Raw genomic sequence first — 24,586 nt, 5'->3', positions numbered from 1 at the left:
CACCAGCTGATGTGTGTGATTCAAAGACGCAAGGGGTGTGTTGACAGTCTGGTGTGGTGTGTGGAGGTGAGTACACTGACAAAAGCAAAGCGTGTGCTTTGCAACACAATGATATAAACGTTAGAGCACAATATGAAAGTTAAACGATAGACATTGAAGACATGAAAATGGGCTGCCTCATGTTTCTCACGTGCAGCATGATCGGCTATGCAATCGGTGACAATAAAGAAATATCTGCAGCAGCAGATCACATATTTGAGGTCAAAATCGGCCGATACAGATTGCGTGTCGATCGATCGGTGCACCCCTATTAGGTATGATCAGTACTGCTGCCAATTATCCATTATTGTGGTACAATCGAATGCACATTTTCAGATTTCTACAGTATTTTTAAACTATTTGTGTATTAATTCTGTTCTAAGGGATGTGTTCCTTTTTAACCAGATTGATCCCTATCAATTAGTTTCACTACTATAGTAACTGTGGCACACAATTGCTCGAGTGACATCACGGCACGAGCCAGAGAAATTCCGGTTGAGCGTGCGAAGCTAAACACATGAGTTTGGTCATGGTACATCCTCTCCAGAGTCTCCTTCCTAGAAATGTGTGCGTGAAGCACGCACATTTCATTCTAAGTGATTTAAGGTCTTAACAACAAACCTGATACATGAGCTGAATGAGAACATAGACCATAGTCAGTGAGATAGGCTCCACTAATGAATTCAATCTCTGTACTTTGATCAGTATGATAAATCACATCCAGTGTGTTTCTATGAATCATACAGTATGTCAGGACAAATTCATCAGTGCACTGGTGAGCTGCCGTCTGAGCTGCTAGGGCTATGGAACAGGAGACGATGGGGAAAAGGGAGAAAAGACCTCGCAAGAATAAGAATTTTATTTTGACATTTGAATTTCTTTCGACGACCTAGCAGTAAAAAAACAAAACTCATGAATAACAATAGTTTTTTATATCAACTTTAGCATGATTTCATGATTCCCTGGATCTGCTTCCCAATTTCAGTTCAAGTGTTTCCTGCAGAAAATGTGTAAATACCTAAAGAAATGCCATGCCCACTTTATTTTCTGTTACTATGCAAGTGTAAATACAATTGATTAGATTGGTGTTTGAAAAGTCAAATTCACATCAGCTCAGTTGTAGGCTAAGAAAGTACTGTATACCACGGTTGGATGAATTGGGGAAGAAAAAGTTAACTTTGGCAGAATGAACATTTGGGCAATACAATAACTACAGTTGCAGTATCCATCCCTCCATAAAGGCATAGACAGCACAAGGTACTTGTAGGGTCCAGCTAATTCATTACCAACACTACCAGTCTAGCATTGCACACTAGTTCTTACAAATTAGTCTGTTGATAGCAAACAGAGTGAAAATGTAGAAGTACTGTAGAAGAAGACAAACTAACAAATATGCAAAACAGATTTGCAGACAATCCGAAAATATGCTAATTGGGGTGGGAAATTGGAGTTGCATACATTGCTAGTTTGTTATCTTCTGTTTTCTTTTTTCTTTTTCTCCATGCTTATCTTTAACAGCCCTCGTTCCATTTAAAGAAGACTATTAACCAGAGGACTAAGAACACCCAATAATGCCGTCATTAGTGTACCAACACACACTGAAGGACGCAGGCAACATTCATTACTCCCTCACTCGCAGCCCTTGACGTTTTGACATAATGTGGCACGTTGGCTAGAGGAGATTCTGTGACTCGTAGTAGCTGAACGGTTGCTGGTTAGATTCTGTACTGGTAGCACCAAGGTAGGTATGGTCATATGCTGCTGATAAAGTTAACATTTTAAAGTTACAATCCACTCAAAGCCAAATTCACACAGGAGAGCTAAGCCCTGTTTCACTGTAGTGCTGATATGAAGCATAAACTGCCACAAAACCCACAGCCAAGGTTTGGTTTTAATTTATTTATACGGTGATAAAAATGGAATGGACTACAAATGTGTCCTGAAGACAAGGGTCTTATAAAACATCTCACCTAATATAAGAGCTAGGAAAGATGTTTCTACTGGCTTACTGTCTCCTCTTGGTTCTGGCTGTGGGACTTGGGCACTCTTCTTCAGCAAAGTGTTTGAGCTGCACTACATCACAGGCTTTGCATAGTTTAGCTTCTGCATTTAGGGGGACTGCCCTTTAATTATTAACAAGTACAGATCCAATCTGTTTTCATCTCTCCCCACTGCTCAGCCTTCACTTCTCTCTCTGCTATAGAGCTGAACAGTCACATGGCATCTCTTGCCCTGGAAGAGAGTTCCCCAATCATTTTCTCCATAGACATTTCCAAAAATCCTTATACTGTATAACGAGTTGTCTGGCCGGAACCAAGCCAACCCGTGACCTACTGAATCTGACCTACTGACCCCCCCCCCATCTTTAGGTTTTGTTTTTGCTCCAAGTGAAATATTTATGGTCACTCACGATTCAATAGGTCAAGGGTTGGCTTGGTTCCAGCCTTAAAATTATATATTATATATTATTATATTATATATTCATTATAGTATTATAGTATTTTTCCTAAATGTCTATGGAGAAAATTAATCTCTCTTCCGGGGTAAGAGATGCAACGTGACTGTTCAGCTCTATAGTGAAATTTTACATAACATAATCAATGCAGCAGGTTTAAACTGCAGGGCCAAAGACAGCAAGCTCAGGAGTACTATTTACATTTATCCTGAATGTTTTTCTAAACGATGTAGCCTACTGTATGTTCTTTTTTTCAGTGTATTCATATTGCCATGAGACATAATTAGCTAAGCCATGATTATGTTGTTTTTTCATCTATTTACTTTTTCAAACAAAGGTATTTTAAATGGAGGTTTATGACTATCCTGAGTCTCCTTGGCTCCATCCTTGGAGAACCTGGTTCAGCCCGACACTGGAAGATACTAATGTTTATATTCATTTCAGCAATCAGGTATAGCACCTGTTCTATTTTTATCGGATCCTGCATGCGTCTGACAGATTACATGGGTGTGGGTCTATTCAGGCAGCTGCACGGAGCCGTACCGCAGCCGGTGGACATAGGCCTTTACTCTGCATGGTCACTCTTGATAAAGATCCAGAACAGGGCACTGTTGCTTCACAGCAAGAAGGTCGTGGATTCAAACCTCGGCCCATCCCAAGTCCTTTCTTTGTGGAGTTTGCATGTTCTCACCTGTTCGTGTGGATTTCCCCGGCACCATCAAAAGACACGTATGTTGGGGAAAATGGGGAGCGTGGGGCTAACTCAGAGACATTCTCAGAAAACAACTTTTTTTCTGACAGTGTACAAAACAGCCTAAGACGATTAGAAGTTAGGAGTGGACGCTATTTACTTGATCTTGATAAGAGCATCAGCTGTGAATGTACAGAATGTAAATGCTCCCTATAGAGGAGATAAGGCTCACGTCACTATAGAGGAGATAAGGCTCACGTCACTAGCGTTCCTGGCCTGGTGCAAGGATAATTACCTTATCCTTAACACACACAAAAATAAAGAAATGATATTCGACCCTAGAGAGGTGGCTGCCCATGACCCTGTGATCATTGAGAATAGCTGCATTGAACTGGTAAATTCGTACAAGTATCTGGGTATTTACATTGACAGCTCTCTCAAGTGGAATTTTCACGTTGATCACCTGTGTAGCAATTTAGGTCAGCGACTCCACTTCCTCAGGAGGCTTAGATTATTTGGCGTAAGTACCAAGATGATGGTAAATGGTAAATGGCCTGCATTTATATAGCGCTTTTATCCAAAGCGCTTTACAATCAGTAGATAGTCTACATTCACCCATTCATACACCGATGGCGGCAGGCTGCCACGCAGGGTGCCTACACACCATCGGGAGCAAGGAGGGTTAAGTGTCTTGCCCAAGGACACAACGACAGCAGCTGGGAGGGAGCGGGGATCGAACCGCCAACCCTTGCGTCATTGGCCGACCCGCTCTACCTCCTGAGCTAAAGCCGCCCCATGATGATGACCTTCTATAATGCTGTTTTAGGCAGCCTCACCAGATATGGGATGGCTGCTTGGTTCGGAACCCTGTCCGTCCAGCTCAAAGCCAGAATCGCTAGCACTGTAAAAACTGCTTGGAAAGTGATGGGAAGGAGCGACCCCGCTCCCCTTCAAACTGTTTACGAGCAAAATGTTGTCAGTCTGGCGCTCAAAATCCTCGACCACCCACAACACGTTCTGTTCACCGAATACGAGTTACTGCCCTCGGGCAGAAGATACAGAACGAAAAGATGTAAGGGGAACCGCCTTAAGCTCTCCTTCCTTCCAACTTCAATTCAATTGTTGAACAGACTGCCGACACTGCCGTGTCCTGCAGGTGCCAGCGTGCTGTAAATTGGCGTCTTATTTACTGCTTTACTTTCTTTTAATTATTTACCAGGTTATTTTGTTTTTATATTTTGATTCTGATGAGTTACTATGCACTTTTTGAGGCCGCACTTTGGCATACTGCACTTTGCTCCAATGCCGCAGGGAATAAAGTCAATCAAATGTATCAATTTGTTGTCTTCTTTCCCTGTGACATTGACACAAATAGCACTTTACTGTGGACACTTAGTTGGTTTACTTTGGTCGACTTCAACTTCCTCATATGTGATGTCACCATTATGACTAATAGGATTGTTCTGTTGGCCAAAGCCAAGTTGTTTCACTTGGTAGGGACTTAGTTCCCCCACACGCCTCTTTGGGACAGGAGTTTGTTTCTCTGTGCGGATGGAACCAAACTCTGTGTATTGTCCATTGTTGTTGTTTGTGTATCTGTGTTACTGACATTATATGTTATGCAGTTGTACTATCATTTGTGACTGAAACAAATTTCTCCTCGGGGACAATAAAGTTAATCTCATCTCATCTCATCAACACACAGCTGTGCAAAAAGTCTCCAGAGACTCCAAAGAGACTCCAGAACGGAGCCGGAACCAGAACCAGTCTGTCTGAAAGCGGTAACTGTGAGGTGACAGTGAGCCAGCGTGCCGCCCAGGTAAAAGACAGAGTGAATGAGAGAGAAATAACAGGAAGGAAGGAAGTTGGCTTGGTGAACTTCACACTTCATATGTGTCAGCTCTCCAGTCTTGGGAGCAATTAGAACTGGGATTCAGGAAGACATCAGCTAACACTCCAAGGTGGGCGGAACCTAACACTGACTAAACTCTGGATATAGACTGCCTCAGCAGCAGCCCCTCGTTAGCACACACACACACACACACACACACGCACGCGCGCATTCTTTCTAATGGCCAGCATGGGGCGACTCCACTGGCTGCAAAAAGAAGTCTGATTACATGGAAGTGAATGGGGAAAATGAGCCTACTTCTCACTTGATTGATGACCTCTCATCCAAATGAACGTCATCAGTAATGTCATAAGATGATTTTGCTCATAAAATAATTCTGCTCTTATGACATCACTGATGATGTCACAAAGCCTATAACATTATCAGTGATGTCACAAATGCCTATTACATCATCAGTGGGATACAAATTTAAACAGAGATTGCCCACTTGCCCCTTTTATATATAATAAGACAGATAGATAGATAGATAGATAGATAGATAGATAGATAGATAGATAGATAGATAGATAGATAGATAGATAGATAGATAGATAGATGCCTGCATTTAAACTGGGGGAGAGAGGTTGTGGGCACTATACTGGATGCTCTGTCCCATCTACAGTTTGTTGTTGTGAGCAAACTTAAAGCTGTCTGATTGCTACATCAAGCTTGACCAAGTCTGTTTAGACATTTTTTGCTTATTTTGTATTTAAAGTGTTTATTTTGTTGTAAACCTTACAAAGTGTTTTCACCTGTTTGGATGTCCTTCAAAATAAATCGGTGAAGACTGAACATTCTGGTTTGTCATTGTTCCTGTTGCCTTGCCCTCATCCAAGCTACCCACTTACATTCTACTATTAATGTGACCGCTATGCTGCAGACTTGCACTAAGTCGAATTCCTCCTTTGTAATCTGATTACTTACTGTGCTATTAAAATTAATCTTGAATCTTGTACACCGAACCAACTTTGACTGTGTATAAATCTATGCCATCATCATGTGTGTGTGGAAAGTGAATGAAGACCGCTCTGCGTCTGCCTCACCAAACACTACCACAGGTCACTTGAGCAAGGCACTTAATTAACCCACAGTGTGAAAGGCACAGGTTTTGTTGAATGCGGTCAGGTGTGCTTGAATCTGCCCTGCTCTGGCTCTCTCGGCATGTCATGTCATGTCACATGTCATGACATATGATGTCATGTTTGTGTGTCCAACACACACACCGACCGTGAGCAGCAGCACAGAGCCTGTCTCCACACAGCAGAGAGGAGAGAGAACTGAGTCACATAAAAAACACAGCGACCGTCCTATCAGACACCACAAAAATGAATGATTCTTCTAACGCCTCAAACACAGCAGCTGCAAAAGCGCCACCACATGAAAAATGCAGCTTGAGCAGGAGCCTAGTTGTTAACACCAGACGCGCTCTGTTTTGCTCCGCGCTGATCAGAACTTGTAATAACTTCCTGCCTACTTCCTGACGCACTCGCTCGCGGCTCGCGCAAAAAATCTCTCATACGCCGAAAGTTACGCTGAAGGGCGCGAGCCGGCGCGTAGCGCCGGTGCTGGTCTGTAGGGTCTAATTTGTTAGCAAGAACTTTGAAAGGAAACTGGCTACGCTTCCAGACACTTCGCGGTGCTTCAGCGTCTGGTGTATTTGCACAGTAACGTGTGTGATCGAGAGGACAGATGATTAGAGGGGTGGACTTTTTACCACCATGATTCACACTGGGACTGAAGTATGGGTAGAGTTTCTCAGCGAAGGAGCAGCCAGTAAAGGAGTAGATAAGAGCTGCAGCATCTACCTCATAAAAGGAGACCAGACCCTCCTCATAATCCACAAAGACCCCCAACTTATGAGGCCTCGTCTTCAGAGAGAGGACACCAGTGTCAGTAAGAGCTCTGCACTCATTTGCATTTCTCAACCATAGCTGAGAAGTACTCCACAAGCCATTCTCTGGGGTCAGTGTGATTTTTCCCTTCCTGTTGATCGACCCTCTGGCCACTCCTACATCCCAGTCAGGCTTTCCTTGAATCTGAACTTCGTAGTAAAATCTTCCCGAAGAGAAGCTCTGCTTTCCTAAGACACAGGGACAATATGAAAATCTCTCTGGGTTGTCTGGGAGCTTCTTCCTTACATCACCATGATGTACTTGTTTCCCATCATCAGACAGGATAAGCTTGGCTTGTGCTGTATCAGGATCCAGAGTCACATCCACTGCATACTGTTGGACCCTCTTCAGCTCAGTCTCAGCAAGCAGCTTCTCCACAGCTCTCCTCACAGCCCCCTCATATGGTGAGCGATGGACAATGACCTCTGTCCAGTCCTTGGTGTGTGGAGGAGTGTTTAAGGATGGGAAGGTTTGGAGGAGGTGGAGGTGGTCTTCAATGTGTGAGAGCTGCTCCACCTCAGCAGTTCTCTTGATCAGCTCAGAGATTTCCTGTTCCAGCTCTTTGATGAAGCCTTCAGCCTGTTTCTCTGTTGTTTTCTGCTTCTCCTGGATCGTTTCAATGAGCTGAGCTTGTTCTCTCTCCACAGACTCCATCAGTGCAGTGAAGACACGCACACTATCTGTTATCTCTCTGCCTGCATCTCCCCTGCTGAGCTCTACTGACTGTTGGATCTCCTGAATCTTCAGTTGTCTCTCCTGGATCTTCTGCTGAATTTGAGCCTCGGTCTTCCCCAGCTCTGCCTTTTTTCCTTCATATCCTTCCTTCAGAGGCACAATGTCATGTGTCTTGTGGTCTAAAACACACTGCAGACACACACACAACTGGTCAGATTTGCAGAACAGCTCCAGTGGTTTATCATGCTCTTTACACGTCCTGCCTTCCAGGTTCTCCACAGGATCGATCAGCTTGTGATTTCTCCAGCTTTTGATTCTCTGATGAGGCTCCAGGTGAGTCTCACAGTAGGAGACCAGACACACCAGGCAGGACTTCAGGGCCTTCAGTTTGGCCCCAGTGCAGACGTCACAGGGAACTTCTGCTTTGGCACGTGGTTGGTCTGGGCAGCTCCTCTGCTGTGTGAGTCTGATACAGTCTTTGCAGAAGTTCTGTCCACATGATGTGAAGACTGGATCAGTGAACACATGCTGACAGATGGAGCAGAGAAAGTGCTCTCCAGATGGGAGACAGCTGGCAGCAGACATATCAGACTGTAAAGTGATTTTTTTTTAATAACTGGCTAGCCGAGTCGTCCCTTTTATAACCTCAGCAGGCAGGGATTTATGACAACACTGATGATGTCACAATGTCTATGACATCATCAGTGGGTGGGTGTAAAGTGGTGGTCAAATGAAGGTGTTTTGGGGTGACTGAGTCAGGCATTCATTCATTCATTCAGGAATGGATAACGGTGATGATGTCATCAGTGCCAAACTTGGGCTGTTGAAAGATGTTTCCTCGAATAGGCCTGAGTTGCATGAGGTCGCCTGGTTGCTACATGACACACGTGATCCTGGGTCAAAGTTGCCCTTGTTTTAATAACTGGCTAGCCGAGTAGTCCCTTTTATAACCTCAACAGGCAAGGATATTATTATTATGATCATGTCATGAGTGATGTCACTCAGTGAGGGATGTCATCAGTGAGCGCATAATTCTCGTCATCAGTGATTTGTGACATCATCAGTGCTATCATAAATCCTTCCATGCAGAGGCTATAAGTAGGACTGGTAGAGTTTGTGGAACCACGAGTGGTCTACTGCATTCAAGACAACAGAACTCTCAATTCGGATTTTCCGACCTCCGGAATTAGTTGCGTTCATGCTGTTTTTAACTCGGACACGGTCGGAGTTACAAAAACATGACCGGGACAGACGCTGGGCGTACGGAGGAAGGAAAAAAAAATTGCGACCTGCTAGCGCTAGCCAATAGCCATCTTGTTTGTTTGCATGTAGTCATCATGGTTGCTCAAGAATCTGATTAATTTAGATTCAAAATAGAATTTAGTTTTCAAAAGTTGGGAGTTGTCCCAGGCTACAAGTAGGGATGTTAAAGGAACACTGCCCATTTTCAACCAGCTTTGTATCATTAGAACATCAGTAGTATATCAGAAAACTGTAAACGGTTTTGAAGTCTGTCATTTAATTTGACCGTTATTGAGTGTTAAAGTGTGGACCAGTGACATCACTGGTCCACACTAACTCAAATGAATAACTCATTAACTCAAATCAACTCTCAATAACTGTCAAACTAGATGAATGATGAATAGTTTGACAGTTATTGAGAGTTGATTTGAGTTAATGAGTTATTAATTTGAGTTAGTGTGGACCAGTGATGTCACTGGTCCACACTTTAACACTCAATAACTGTCAAATTAAATGACAGACTTCAAAACCGTTTACAGTTTTCTGATATACTACTGATGTTCTAATGATACAAAGCTGGTTGAAAATGGGCGGAGTGTTCCTTTAATGATTAACCGGTAGTCGGTTAACTGCCGTTAAGAATGTAGCCGATTAAAATTAATTCACTGTTTTGACCGACAACATTGTTACTTTGTATCATCAATTCAGTCTTCATAGCTCACAGTAGGGCTGCACGATATTGGAAAAAACTGACATTGCGATATTCCCTGCCCCTGCGATATATATTGCGATATGAAAAAATACAGATTTTCACCAGATTACCAGAATAGCTCTATTTTAAAGAAAAGAATACTTCTAGAATGATTGGGATGATTTTGTAGAGGAGTCCATCTGATTTTGGAGGGGAAATTAGGTATTTTAATGTTTCTCAACCACTGGGCTGTCGCCTATACTGTAGGCCTCAGAGCGTCATCTATCAGGGTGCATACACATTTTGACCAATGGATTTCCATGACTTAGGCTACCGTACATACATGAAAAAGTGAGTAAGTTATGACATTCTACTTTAAAATGTCACTAGCCTACACTTCACTTAGTGTAATGCAGCCTTTAAAACCAGGGAAAGACAACATGTATGCTGTATCACCATATTACCATATCCAACATCTAAGACCATATAGTCTCATATCACAATATTGATATACAATTGATATATTGCCCACCCCTAATATTGAGTGCCAGAATCTACCTCCCAATGATGCTATTTGCAGAAAAACATTAGATCTCATTGATTATAATCACTGCTTTCAACTTCTTTCGTTCTTCTAACGTTTCAATAAATCAACAATGAAACACCCCTGCCACTTTACACACTTGGTCTGACCCCCCGGAAACCCCCTCCAGAAACGACCAAGTGGTACACTCCGCATCTGCGGAGTTCCGGTTTTTGAGCGCAAGGCTGGCAGTACAGAGAGACGAGGATTCACATGCAGCCGACCGCTGACAAACAATTCATTCGTGAAAAGTAATAAATATACATTTAATTGCCCAGATATGTCTCTTCTCTTTTTATTTTCACTGACATGTTTTGTGTAAATAAGTCGCTATGTATGATTAACTCTACCGTAACGTTACTGCTATCATGTGATGCAACATCAGAGACTTGAAGGGGAGAGACAGCCACAGTGATAACACGGACAACTTCTCAGTAATCAGCCTTCGTGTCATAAGTTGCGGTCTTGGTTTTTGGTGTTTCAAGAGTAAATATCTCCACTCCACGGACATGTTGAGTTACAGCAGCCAGCCTGCTGTATGCGAGTGCGCTGCAAACTGTGGACAAGTCCGCCTCCGCAACCACATCGTTTACAGACGGGCTACTGTCTGTCAGCAACGCAACATAAGCAAAAGATAATTCAATTTAGGTCTCTGTGCATGTTTGTTGTGTTGAAGCTAAGCACTAAATGAGTGAGTACAGTAGCGGGGCGTCTCTCTCCTTTGAGAGAGCCTGCATTTCACTCAGTAGGCTACCCCTAAAGTGAGAGTTTATCAAGCAACATGACGAGTTAATTTGCTTTTGACATCGCACGTCCTGCGATGTGACTATCGCGCATGCGCACATCGCAATGTCGATGTGTAAACGATATATCGTGCAGCCCTAGCTCACAGTGTGTTAATTATACCAGTCCAGCAGAGGGCGTACCTTCCCAGCTAGCGCAACAGAAGGAGTGGTCACGTGAGAAGGAAGGAAGGAAGTAGGAAGTGAATTGAGAAAACCAACCCCATGAAACAAAACAGATGCTAGAATTAGCAGCAAGCTCGCGCCAGCAACAGCATGGAAGCATTACACACTAAAAGTAGAATACCATGGGACCATGGGATCTTGGATAACAACATTGTGTCGGAGGTGGGTACAGTTTTATTGTGATTGATAATGTGTATGTCGCTTGCAGCCATTTTAGCTGAGCCTGCAGTGGAATGAGGGGTTGCTAAAGTCGAGACTCAGAATGAAGACTCGATCGCGTTGGGGAACACCCTCCTCTTTTATGTATAAGTCCCCGTTCACACAGGACGCCGAAGCAACGCTCAACCGAAGCTGTACCTACACTCAACCCACAAGTTTCATTTAGGCGTCGTTGTTAACAGGCGAAGCCGTTCACACCACCCGCGCGCGTCCCACGCTGACGCCTTGCTGAAGCCACGCTCACGCCACGACAAAGCGATCACTCAGGATTGATGCCGAATTTCCAAGCGTGAAGCCGCGCCACCGTCCACTGAGAGGCGCTGAGAGGAAAAAAGAAGGCTTCTTGTGAGAACGGTAAGGCGTACGTTCAGCTTGTGCTGCTTCAAGCTTCAGTTCTGCTTACGTTCGGCATCCTGTGTGAACGAGGGCTAAGGCGCAGAGAATCAGCTGATTGATTGAGAGAGAGCGATACGTTAGACCTACGCTATGTGCAGCCTGATGGGCTGTAGTACGCCTACTTTAGGCTACGTACATGGATCAGTCAAACTTCACTTTGTAGGGCGGGGGGAGCAGCAGAGGGAAGCAGCCTGGCGAAATGAAAACCGGTTTTATTCCTATAGCCCCTTCTAAACATGCAAGTGAAATCCGGATTATAACCAGCTGCTAGCCGGTCGGCCTGTATGTTTTGAAACCATCTGAGACCCTAGTATAGGATCCGCATTATTGGAAAAACGGCTGTTGTTTAACACCAGCAGCTCATGATCAGGATCATGTATGTCTGAGTGGGCGGGTGGTTAAATGTCATTTTACAAACCATTAATGTCCCGGTGATCATTATTTTCATGAATGGACGTAGCATTAGTTATGTGACTGGATTATTTGAAGAGAGCCAAATCACCCCCCACGTGTGAGCTTCCTCCTCCCCTTTAATAAAACGAAGGGGGTGCTTATTGTGGCCCGTCGTAATTTTTCATTCACCAATTTAGGTATTGGGGGAGATTCAGAGGGTAGAATAACCTTTATTAAAACTTGTACCTCTAATAAAAAGTTGCTTTTGTATCCATTATGCACATTTGACGTAAATTTTGATTCTCGGTTAACTCAAATGAAGCTTGATCTACAGTAGTAGAATATCGTTTAATTATTGGTGCAGATTTTAATGCTGTATGGGATCACTCAATAGATAACGGCTACAACTGAGGGAAGAGACCAAAGCCTGGCATCCACTGCATTAAGAAGATGGGCTGATGATATTGCTGTGATTGATCTATGGCAGGTGTCTAATCCCACATCTAAAGACTTATTTTTTCGACACAAGACATCACTCCTTCTCTAGAATCCATTTGATTCCATTTGAAAACTAGCCTTCTTGGCTAATTCTGGCATCTTTCTTTAATAAATAAACAAATAAAATAAACGAAAATATCCCTAGCTACAGCCACTTTTCCACAGCCCTGCCCCCTTCCTTCATTAACGAGCATGAAGCGGGCAGGTGTGAGGTCACAGTTACCTTGAACTTCGACCTTTGTCTACCAAAATCTAATCAGTTCATCCGTGATCCAAGTGGCACTTTTTATTGAACGTGTCTGTCACAAAGTTGCCTACAAATGTTCAATAACAAAGCCTTCTAACTTCTCACAGTCACTTTAATATCACAACATGGTCTCACGGCACCAAACTGTAATCTATCCATTTGTGTGCATGGACATGTTTTGTTGCTTTTTGTTTTCATGACATTCAGAACGAGCACGTATTTCATGATTTTACCTCTTTTTTCCCGTCAAATGAACACGACCTCTATGCACGAAGCAACATCAGCCTCTTCCGTGTTTGACTTGATTAACATTTAACAATTTACATATCATTTATCAACATGAACATCCTTATTTTTCACTGGAATGAATTTGTATTAAGTAAATTATTGGTACCGTTATGCGCACACACGCACAACCACTACTGAAAGTCATAAAATGTGAGCAGCTTGTCAGAATCAGAATCAGAATCAGAATCACTTTTATTGCCACAGTATGCAAGTTACTAACCTCGCGTCACCAGGCTCTTCTCGGCGAGAAAGAGCCTGGCTCCCGCCCACAATTGATTTTGTCACCCTACCTGGTTCCGGCCTAGAGCCCGCCCTAGACAGGAAGGGCAGCGTTTCTAGCTCGTCAACTTTTACGTTAACTTGACAATTTGACCCAAGTATCAGAACGGCAAACAACAAAACAAAAGATGGACGTACCGAACAAAGTTTTTGAAGAAGTTCTTTTAGAAACATTGCGGATTCACAATCTCACATCTTTTAAGCCAATACAGAAGCTTTGAATCAGACAATTAATCGAGGCAAGAGACGTCAAGCTAACGGCAACAAAGACGTATTTTGGCGCACTGCCTTCCGGTGTTCATTCTGGTTCCGTGGTTTACGCCCCATGACAAAAAGCGGGATGAAAGGTGCCCAGACTAGCAAGTTACATACGAGGAATCTGTCTTAGTGACTGTATGCAGCGTAGCGGTGACATCAATACAGAGATAAGAAGTAGGAAGATAACTAAAGACACTCACAAAGTTGCAAGTGCAATCAAATCAAATATATACAATAGTATGTACATCCTCTGCTCTCGAGCTCGTTTACACAGAGATAAAAAAACAACAACATCTGAAACAAATACACACATCTACAATAACACACATGCACATTAGTACGCCCACATACATGCTATTGCTTCAGCACAGGCGCACAGCTAGCTATGATGCAAACGTACATGTATTGTGAGTGTATTGTTAGGAGTTGCTGCGAGCTGTCATATACAATTGCGTGAATAAAGTTTGGTGAATGTTGATTGTAAGAAAAGAGTCAGAGTCAGAGTCAGAGTGTTCAAGTTCAAGTTCAAGTAGTTTATTGTCATATGTATAATACAATGTATAATACAATGAAATTCTTTATGCTTTGAGCACCCTCAGCCTTACATACACAAGGACATGGTCACAAAGACCGACAGAAAAAGGGTGTAAACCTACATAACTATGTAGGCTACACGTGATACAGACATGTCTGTACACAGTACGTGTAGACATAACACAAACCACAATACAATACAGTACAGTAATGGTGAACAACAAAGTGACAGTGCGTTGCAGTGTGTGTGAGTCAACTGTTCAGCAGCCTGACTGCCTGAGGGAAAAAGCTGTTACTGAGACGGGTGGTGTGTGATTTGATGCTCCGGTAGCGTTTTTTGGAAGGGAGGAGTGAGAACAGGGTATGAGCGGGGTGGCTGGTGTCTTTGATAATGTTTTTGGCTTTCATTTTACAGCGAGTGGTGAAGATGTTATGGAGGTTTGGTAGTTCTGTGCCGATGATTTTAGCTGCTGTCTTCACAGTCCTCTGCAGCAGTCTGCAGTCCTGGGCGGTCAGGTTGCCGTACGAGTGAGTGGAGTGAGTGGTCAGCTGCAGAAGCGGCTTCCTGTCAGCCAGTGGTTTTCTTTGGCACCAGCCGAAGCTTTTATCGTCTGCTGATTCAATTTCCTCCATGCTGGAGCCCATCAACACCCGATGATACGCCCCATTGTGGCTCTGATTGTGTGTGTGTGTGTGTGTGTGTGTTGTGTGTGTGTGTGTGTTGTGTGTGTGTGTGTGTGTGTGTGTGTGTGTGTGTGTGTGTGTGTGTGTGTGTGTGTGTGTTGTCGTGTGTGTGTGCGCACGTGCATGCATGCGTGTGTGTGTGTGGTGACTGCAGAGACAAAGAGAGCAGAATCAAAACACGGTGGTACTATCTGTATCTGCTAGCAGCCAGCGAGGCAGTGGAGCGATGGTGAAGTGACTCTTTAAGGATTAGAAGTCCAGAAACCTCATCATCAACAACCTTCAGCCACATTACAACATTTACAACATCCAACCTCATCATCAACAACCTACAGCCACATAACATCCAAACAAAGTGGAGACTAGGGTTGCATGGTATAACGTAAAGCTAACGTAGCTAGCTGCGGGGCAGTCATGATCTACCAATAATAAGCAAAACGAATTGCCACATTTACGGTACATAAAAACACACCAGTCAACATCACATAGTGTCTTTTCTTTAATCTAGAGAGAGCATTTTTCAGTAAAAAGTGAAAAAGATATGATGGCGTAGTAGTGAGGCTTTCCATGCCTCACTATAGAACTGGCCCCAATGCAAAATTCAGACAGCTCATATGTTGCCAGTAACGTCATGCCAATAAGAGTCTAAATTACTATGCCTTTTGTGTTTTATCTGCAGACTAAGCAGCTAGGCTTTCGGTTCTATAAAGCAGTGGTTCTCAAATGGGGGTCCGCGGACCCCCAGGGGTCCGTGGCACTTTGCCAGGGGGTCCGCGAAAAGTTTGCAAGTAAAATTTTTTTTTTTTTTTTTTTTTTTTTTAATTAAAAAATAAAATGCTACATGTTACTTATTCCTTCTCAAACTACTTCCTACATGGTGCTAGTCTATCAAAATATCTTGGCTGTCATTGATTGTGTTGCATAGTGGTTTTCTGTACTGTTGACAAATTGTGATATTGTAAGTCGCGTTGGACAAAACAAAAGTGTCTGCTAAATGACGTAATGGAAATGTAATGTACGGTAATAAAAAATAAAAAATAAAAAAAAATTGCAAAATCTTCATAGTTCAACGAAAATAGTTTATGCTTTAAATCTAAAATGGTTCATGGATTACATTCTAATAAAAAACCTATCAAATTAAAAGTCAAGCACGTTACCGGGGAAACAATTAAGCTTAGCCCAAAATCACAAATCAGAATGAGGGGGTCCCCGGTATATTTTCTATCTTGTAAGGGGTCCTTGGCTGAAAAACATTTGAGAACCTCTGCCATAAAGCCATTATTTTTTGTATTGACTATTGAGTGATACACTTTACTAAAACAATCATATTATATCAGAAGTGTCGTTTGTGTTCTTATTTTTTTTACCCCAGGTGTGCATAAAATACAGGTTAAGAACATATTTTTAATACAAAAATGTGAAATAATTATCGGTTTACCGTATTGTTATCGGCCAGGAGAAGCATATATTTATCGGTTATCGTATCGGCTCTAAAAATCCATATCGTGCATCCCTAGTAAAATATCCTGCCTACATTACATATCTCAAGTCATGTCAAGTCATATATTTGTAAAGTGTTTGATATTTGAGGGATCATTGCATTTTTTTTTAAATATAATGTGTATATATAATATAAGAATATGGGCCGATATATCAATATCGGAAAATGTGTACTCCCTAATATCGGTATCGGCCCCGAAAATCCAGTATTGGTCGGGCTCTAACAAAAATGTGGCCATTGTAATTAAAGCTCAATCAAATGAACTAGATGAAAAAGCAGCAGTATTGGCCAATGGTTCAGTGAAAAATGCTGCATCACTATCAAAGAGTAGAATGACGTGAGATGTTCATATAAATAAATGTCTGCTTTGCGACTCTGCATTGCAGACTGATTAGTGATTCACCTATGCACAGTTCAACCTTTACGTTTCTGGAAGCAGTTTGTTTGGAATAAGTAGGAGAAGACCTGGGTAGTTAGCGTTAGCAGCGATAGCCACCATGGCTGAACAGACAAAGCAAAGAACGCCACTGAGACCAATTCAACAGAAAATCCAACTAAAGCAACAGCGCAGACCACAGCACTGCCAACACAGACCACAGCACTGTACACTGTACAGCACTGTACCACAGCACTGTACACTGTACAGCACTGTACCACAGCACTATCAACATTGATCTCCAAGTGATGTCTGAGAAGAACCGCAGACCACAGCACTGCCAACATTGATCTCCAAGTGATGTCTGAGAAGAAACAGTCGGAAAACCACCACAGCGATGACTGCTTACCACTGAAGATATTGCCAAAATCAAAGATACTAAAATCTTGTCAAAGGGCAACAAGCTAAACAATAAAATCCAGCATGAAAAATCCATCTGTGAGGAATCAGTTCCATCCAGGGGAAAAACACTGCTCAGATGCATTATGGGTAAACACACAGCCTCTTACCCCTGCCTCTCTCCGTCCACAAGGATTGGAACCAGGATGCCTGTGACAGCTACTAGGATGGGGTAGTGGTCAACACTTTCCAGACCTGCAACAAACACACACTTACTGTATATCAACAGATACATATACAAATATCAACCAGATTTGTTATAGGGTACAGCTAATTGTACACTGCTGAATTAGAAATTAATTTCAATAGCGAAGAGCTACCCTGTTATATGCAATATCTTACTCCCATATCCTTATAAGCCTCAAGTTAGTGTGGAAATGGCCCTTTTCGCCTCTCCTCATCTGATTACTGCATGTGGGATATTAGGGTTAAAAACACGCACACAAACACAGTCAGGCATGCCAGTGGATTTATTATCGTATACCTTACAAATAAGAAGTACCATAAAATTTCAAATAAAAGCACCAAATTGACGCAGGTCACAAATAGAGGCGGGGTCTGGCTACATCTAGAGGCGGGGTCTGGCTACATCTAGAGGCGGGGTCTGGCTACATCTTTTGGTAAATAAATGTCGGTCTCAATTTGACGCGGGGGCTGTTAATTGAAGTTTTACAGTAGTCACTGTGCAACACCAGTGGAGCATAGCATATGAAATACTTCAGGCTATTTCCTTATAGCCTATAGAAATAGGCAGAATTATTTCATGTTATATGAAATACTTCAGGCTATTTCCTTATAGCCTATTCACCTTATGTAGCCACGCTCATTTGACCCGGTTGTGTGGCCATATCAAAACTTCCGGCTAAAAATAAAATAAAATAAAATGGCTGGCTGCTCCAATATCATCTAACTCTGAATTAACTAATAATTTAGCCAATTGTATGTAACATACCAAATAAAAGCAAACGGCAATGTCTAAGAATGCAACGCCATGTAACTGGCTCGTTAAGTCTCGCATTCCAGGGAATTACGTTAACGTCTGCGGGTCTTATTGACGTTAGTGGCTCGAGCGCAACTCGGAGGAGAGAAAACTATCTGAAGCTTTCTTTGTTGGAGTCCAGGTATGTTTTACAAGAAAGTGCTTGTCATTGTCGACGATAACGTTATCTGACCTGGCTAACAGTGGATACTCGCTTGCTTGCTGTGTACCGGCTCAAAGTAGTAGGCTACGTTCTTTATTTTACCCCTTCACTGTCCGCTCCAAAAACAACTAATTTTGCACCGTGACCGCCGGAAGTGTTAACAGGACCCGGAAGAATTTGGCCCCGGAAGAATTTGGCCCACTGTAAGGTGTGAACATAAGGTGAATAGAAATAGGCAGAATTATTTCACATGTTATATTAAATACTTCAGGCTATTTCCTTATAGCAGGGCCGCTGCTGGCCATTTGGGTGCCCTAAGCGTAATTGTTTTGTGGTGCCCCCCCCCCCCCCCGCAAAACTTTCAATAACTGTCAAACGAAAGACTGCAAATTCATTAATTATGAAGGATACTAGTGTATCTCACATTACATTACATGTGGCAAACAAACAATTGTTAGAATTACTGTACATGTCAGCAAACAAGCGATTGTTAAACTGTACATGCAAGCAGGGGCGGACTGGGATCATAATTCAGGCTGGGCATTAGATACCAAGGAGGCCAGGCCGACGTGCGTGCCGGCGTCCGAAGGGCGGCGGCAAAAAATTTGGGCTGTTTGAAGCCCAATTTGGGCCGTTTGAAGCCCAATTTGGACCGTTTGAAGCCAGATTTGGGCTGTTTGAAGCCAGATTTGGGCCGTTTGAAGCCCGATTTGGGTCGTTTGAAGCCAGATTTGGGCCAGTTGAAGCCAGATTTGGGCCGGTTGAAGACAGATTTGGACCGTTTGAAGCCCAATTTGGGCCGAGTCCAATTTTACAATGAGATGCACCCACTTTAACCCTGAATAAAGTAATAAAAACACTAGTAAACCAGTAGGCGGCGCCTGGCCTGCTGTTCAGTGAGTGGCCTGACTGAGGGCACCAAATTTTTTTTTTTTTTTTTTTTTTGTGCCCTCAGTCACATGATGCCCTACGCAGTCTGCGTACTCTGCGTAATGGGGTGCGGCGGGCCTGCCTTATAGCCTATAGAAATAGGCAGAATTATTTCATATGTTATGCTATTGATGCAGCATGAGCCATGTTACAACGTATGGTTTGCTCTGATAAATCACCTCTCCTGCTTGGAGTGTAACGACTGAGCATCTCAAAGGGTGAAAAGCCCCCTGCCAACCCCCAGCCCCTCCTCCTCCTAACCCCCCGCCCACCCCCAGCCCCTCCTCCTCCTCCTAACCCCCCGCCCACCCCCAGCCCCTCCTCCTCCTCCTAACAACCCCACATGCATTTGAAAGTCCTGCTGCTGGAACACAGAGAATGGTCACTTTCTCAGCAGGGAGTCGTACCAATCTGTTCTGTGCAAATCAAAACACTCTCTTTTTCTCCCCATTTAATCGACTCACGGCTGCTCCAGTGCTTTCCTACGTCTGAATCACCTCCTCGCTGTTTAAGTGCTTCACTGCATTCATTGATTGATCTCTGCAGGAGCCTTCACATATTTCCATTATTTATGGGAAATGACCCTTGTGCAATACAATGCGTGTGTGTGTGTGTGTGTGTGTGTGTGTGTGTGTGTGTGTGTGTGTGTGTGTGTGTGTGTGTGTGTGTGTGTGTGTGTGTGTGTACCTGGGAGTCGCAGGTTGACAACACGATCAAATAGGTTCCTCTCTGCCGTCACTCTATTTAACACCTGGTTCAACAGCTGGAGACAAGAAGGAAAGACAAGAAAGAAAGCAAATACAAGTTCAAATAAGAGTTCATGATTCATGAAATCCTAATCATTTGCTGTTCGGGGCAACAGCGGGTTGTTTGGAAGAACTGGCTAGTTAGCGTGAGCAGCGATAGCCACTGTGGCCGAACAGAAAGAGTACAGCGCCACCTGCAGAAACTTCAATAGACTTCTACATCGATAGAAAATCCAAGGAAGAAGACATAGCAATGCTGAAGACAGTGTTTGATTGACCAGTGATCTGTAGGGGATGTCCAGAGCTAGAACACCACAGCAATGAGTAGCTAGCACTAAAAATATCACCAAAACAAAAAAAAAACAAGAATTTAGGGGATTACTACTTAGGTTACTGTACACCAACCTTCATACACATTGGAAAACATGAAAAACATGACATTTTAGTGATTTAAGGCTGACTCAGACTACAGGATTTTTGGCCCGATTTATGCCCGACACAGCATCTGTCAGCCAGATTTCAAAATCGGCTAGGATTTTCAAAATTCTGTAGTCTGAGCCCACCTTAAGTTAAGATCAGATTCTTCTTTGACTTAAAATAAGGGAGCAAACGGGCATTTTAGTGTGTTGTGACACATTAACCTGCAACCTTTAAAATATGAACTTTTCTCTCTAAACACTAGACCAGGGCTATTCAACTATAATGTTCAGGGGGCCACACTGTCTGGAAGCTAAGGGCCCGGGGGGCTGGACGGTTCCTTATTATCATCATGTAGGCTACTTGACACAACGCACCACCACATCTTCAAACGTTTGATTTGACTACATTGCAAAAGTCACAATGTAGCATTTTGTTTCCCATTCTTCTTCTTTTTCTGCAGAAACAGAAATTTAAAAATAAACATGAGAATACACAGAATCCATTTTGCTGCTGAGAAGGACTTGATTTGTATCAGTATCATCCTTTATCATTTGTCAAACAGAAAATGAAGTACGGTAGGCTAACACACAAACAAATCAATAAAGAGCACTCTGGGTGAGGCAGAGGAGAGAGAGAGGGTGAGGCAGAGGGAGAGAGGGTGAGAGAGAGAGAGAGAGAGAGGGAGGGTGAGGCAGAGGGAGAGAGAGAGGGTGAGGCAGAGGGAGAGAGGGTAAGGCAGAGGGAGAGAGAGAGGGTGAGGCAGAGGGAGAGAGAGAGGGTGAGGCAGAGGGAGAGAGAGAGGGAGAGAGAGAGGGTGAGGCAGAGCGAGAGAGAGAGGGTGAGGCAGAGGGAGAGAGAGAGGGAGAGAGAGAGGGTGAGGCAGAGCGAGAGAGAGAGGGTGAGGCAGAGGGAGAGAGAGAGGGTGAGGCAGAGGGAGAGAGAGAGGGTGAGGCAGAGGGAGAGAGAGGGTGAGGCAGAGGGAGAGAGAGGGAGGGAGAGAGGGTGAGGCAGAGGGAGAGAGAGGGTGAGGCAGAGGGAGAGAGAGAGGGTGAGGCAGAGGGAGAGAGAGGGTGAGGCAGAGGGAGAGAGAGAGGGTGAGGCAGAGGGAGAGAGAGGGTGAGGCAGAGGGAGAGAGAGAGGGTGAGGCAGAGAGAGAGGGTGAGGCAGAGGGAGAGAGAGAGGGTGAGGCAGAGGGAGAGAGAGAGGGTGAGGCAGAGGGAGGGAGAGAGGGTGAGGCAGAGGGAGGGAGAGAGAGAAGTAAACGTGTCGTGGCTCATAAATGATGTAGAGATGTAGAGCTCTGGGCCCATCAGTCATAAATACGTAATTTTGTAAATGACAAAAAGCTGCAGCGAGCAGCATAAATCCCCCAAGTTCCATGTAAATGTGATCAGGGGGCCTGAGATGAGATATCATGTCTGACTCATGGAGGAAAGAGCCCAGGTGAGCCTGGACACAGTGAGCCTGGACACAGTGAGCCTGGACACAGTGAGCCTGGACACAGTGAGCCTGGACACAGTGAGCCTGGACACAGTGAGCCTGGCCTGGACACAGTGAGCCTGGACACAGTGAGCCTGGACACAGTGAGCCTGGACACAGTGAGCCTGGACACAGTGAGCCTGGCCTGGACACAGTGAGCCTGGCCTGGACACAGTGAGCCTGGACACAGTGAGCCTGGACACAGTGAGCCTGGACACAGTGAGCCTGGCCTGGACACAGTGAGCCTGGCCTGGACACAGTGAGCCTGGCCTGGACACAGTGAGCCTGGCCTGGACACAGTGAGCCTGGCCTGGACACAGTGAGCCTGGACACAGTGAGCCTGGACACAGTGAGCCTGGACACAGTGAGCCTGGACACAGTGAGCCTGGACACAGTGAGCCTGGACACAGTGAGCCTGGACACAGTGAGCCTGGACACAGTGAGCCTGGACACAGTGAGCCTGGCCTGGACACAGTGAGCCTAGCCTGGACACAGTGAGCCTGGCCTGGACACAGTGAGCCTGGACACAGTGAGCCTGGACACAGTGAGCCTGGACACAGTGAGCCTAGCCTGGACACAGTGAGCCTAGCCTGGACACAGTGAGCCTGGACACAGTGAGCCTGGACACAGTGAGCCTGGACAGTGAGCCTGGACACAGTGAGCCTGGCCTGGACACAGTGAGCCTGGACACAGTGAGCCTGGACACAGTGAGCCTGGACACAGTGAGCCTGGACACAGTGAGCCTGGACACAGTGAGCCTGGACACAGTGAGCCTGGCCTGGACACAGTGAGCCTGGCCTGGACACAGTGAGCCTGGCCTGGACACAGTGAGCCTGGACACAGTGAGCCTGGACACAGTGAGCCTGGACACAGTGAGCCTGGACACAGTGAGCCTGGACACAGTGAGCCTGGCCTGGACACAGTGAGCCTGGACACAGTGAGCCTGGACACAGTGAGCCTGGACACAGTGAGCCTGGACACAGTGAGCCTGGACACAGTGAGCCTGGACACAGTGAGCCTGGACACAGTGAGCCTGGCCTGGACACAGTGAGCCTGGACACAGTGAGCCTGGACACAGTGAGCCTGGACACAGTGAGCCTGGACACAGTGAGCCTGGACACAGTGAGCCTGGACACAGTGAGCCTGGCCTGGACACAGTGAGCCTGGCCTGGACACAGTGAGCCTGGACACAGTGAGCCTGGACACAGTGAGCCTGGACACAGTGAGCCTGGACACAGTGAGCCTGGACACAGTGAGCCTGGACACAGTGAGCCTGGACACAGTGAGCCTGGACACAGTGAGCCTGGACACAGTGAGCCTGGACACAGTGAGCCTGGACACAGTGAGCCTGGACACAGTGAGCCTGGACACAGTGAGCCTGGACACAGTGAGCCTGGACACAGTGAGCCTGGCCTGGACACAGTGAGCCTGGCCTGGACACAGTGAGCCTGGACACAGTGAGCCTGGACACAGTGAGCCTGGACACAGTGAGCCTGGACACAGTGAGCCTGGACACAGTGAGCCTGGACACAGTGAGCCTGGACACAGTGAGCCTGGCCTGGACACAGTGAGCCTGGACACAGTGAGCCTGGACACAGTGAGCCTGGACACAGTGAGCCTGGACACAGTGAGCCTGGCCTGGACACAGTGAGCCTGGACACAGTGAGCCTGGACACAGTGAGCCTGGACACAGTGAGCCTGGACACAGTGAGCCTGGCCTGGACACAGTGAGCCTGGACACAGTGAGCCTGGCCTGGACACAGTGAGCCTGGACACAGTGAGCCTGGACACAGTGAGCCTGGACACAGTGAGCCTGGACACAGTGAGCCTGGCCTGGACACAGTGAGCCTGGACACAGTGAGCCTGGACACAGTGAGCCTGGACACAGTGAGCCTGGACACAGTGAGCCTGGCCTGGACACAGTGAGCCTGGACACAGTGAGCCTGGACACAGTGAGCCTGGACACAGTGAGCCTGGACACAGTGAGCCTGGACACAGTGAGCCTGGACACAGTGAGCCTGGACACAGTGAGCCTGGACACAGTGAGCCTGGACACAGTGAGCCTGGACACAGTGAGCCTGGACACAGTGAGCCTGGACACAGTGAGCCTGGACACAGTGAGCCTGGACACAGTGAGCCTGGACACAGTGAGCCTGGACACAGTGAGCCTGGACACAGTGAGCCTGGACACAGTGAGCCTGGCCTGGACACAGTGAGCCTGGACACAGTGAGCCTGGACACAGTGAGCCTGGACACAGTGAGCCTGGCCTGGACACAGTGAGCCTGGACACAGTGAGCCTGGACACAGTGAGCCTGGACACAGTGAGCCTGGACACAGTGAGCCTGGACACAGTGAGCCTGGACACAGTGAGCCTGGACACAGTGAGCCTGGCCTGGACACAGTGAGCCTGGACACAGTGAGCCTGGACACAGTGAGCCTGGACACAGTGAGCCTGGACACAGTGAGCCTGGACACAGTGAGCCTGGACACAGTGAGCCTGGACACAGTGAGCCTGGACACAGTGAGCCTGGCCTGGACACAGTGAGCCTGGACACAGTGAGCCTGGACACAGTGAGCCTGGACACAGTGAGCCTGGACACAGTGAGCCT

At 45.5% G+C, this 24,586-nt stretch overlaps 1 protein-coding gene across 1 annotated transcript in view; it reads right to left on the bottom strand.

Moving 5' to 3' along the window:
* Nucleotides 1-24,586, bottom strand: part of LOC310798965 (E3 ubiquitin-protein ligase RNF123-like) — a gene marked incomplete at its 5' end in the record, with an annotated part of 386,065 nt that overhangs the window by 211,930 nt on the left and 149,549 nt on the right. The window contains 2 exons of the mRNA XM_083661528.1: nt 17,370-17,454; nt 20,019-20,094. Of these exons, the coding sequence (XP_083517654.1) occupies nt 17,370-17,454; nt 20,019-20,094 (161 nt within the window). The remainder of the gene's footprint in view (nt 1-17,369; nt 17,455-20,018; nt 20,095-24,586) is intronic.

The sequence above is a fragment of the Poromitra crassiceps genome (genome assembly GCF_964638095.1).
Source record: "Poromitra crassiceps genome assembly, chromosome: 27".
Taxonomy (NCBI): Eukaryota; Metazoa; Chordata; class Actinopteri; order Beryciformes; family Melamphaidae; genus Poromitra; species Poromitra crassiceps.
Note: the sequence above shows the minus strand (reverse complement) of the source record. Positions and strands in the feature narration are given on the sequence as shown.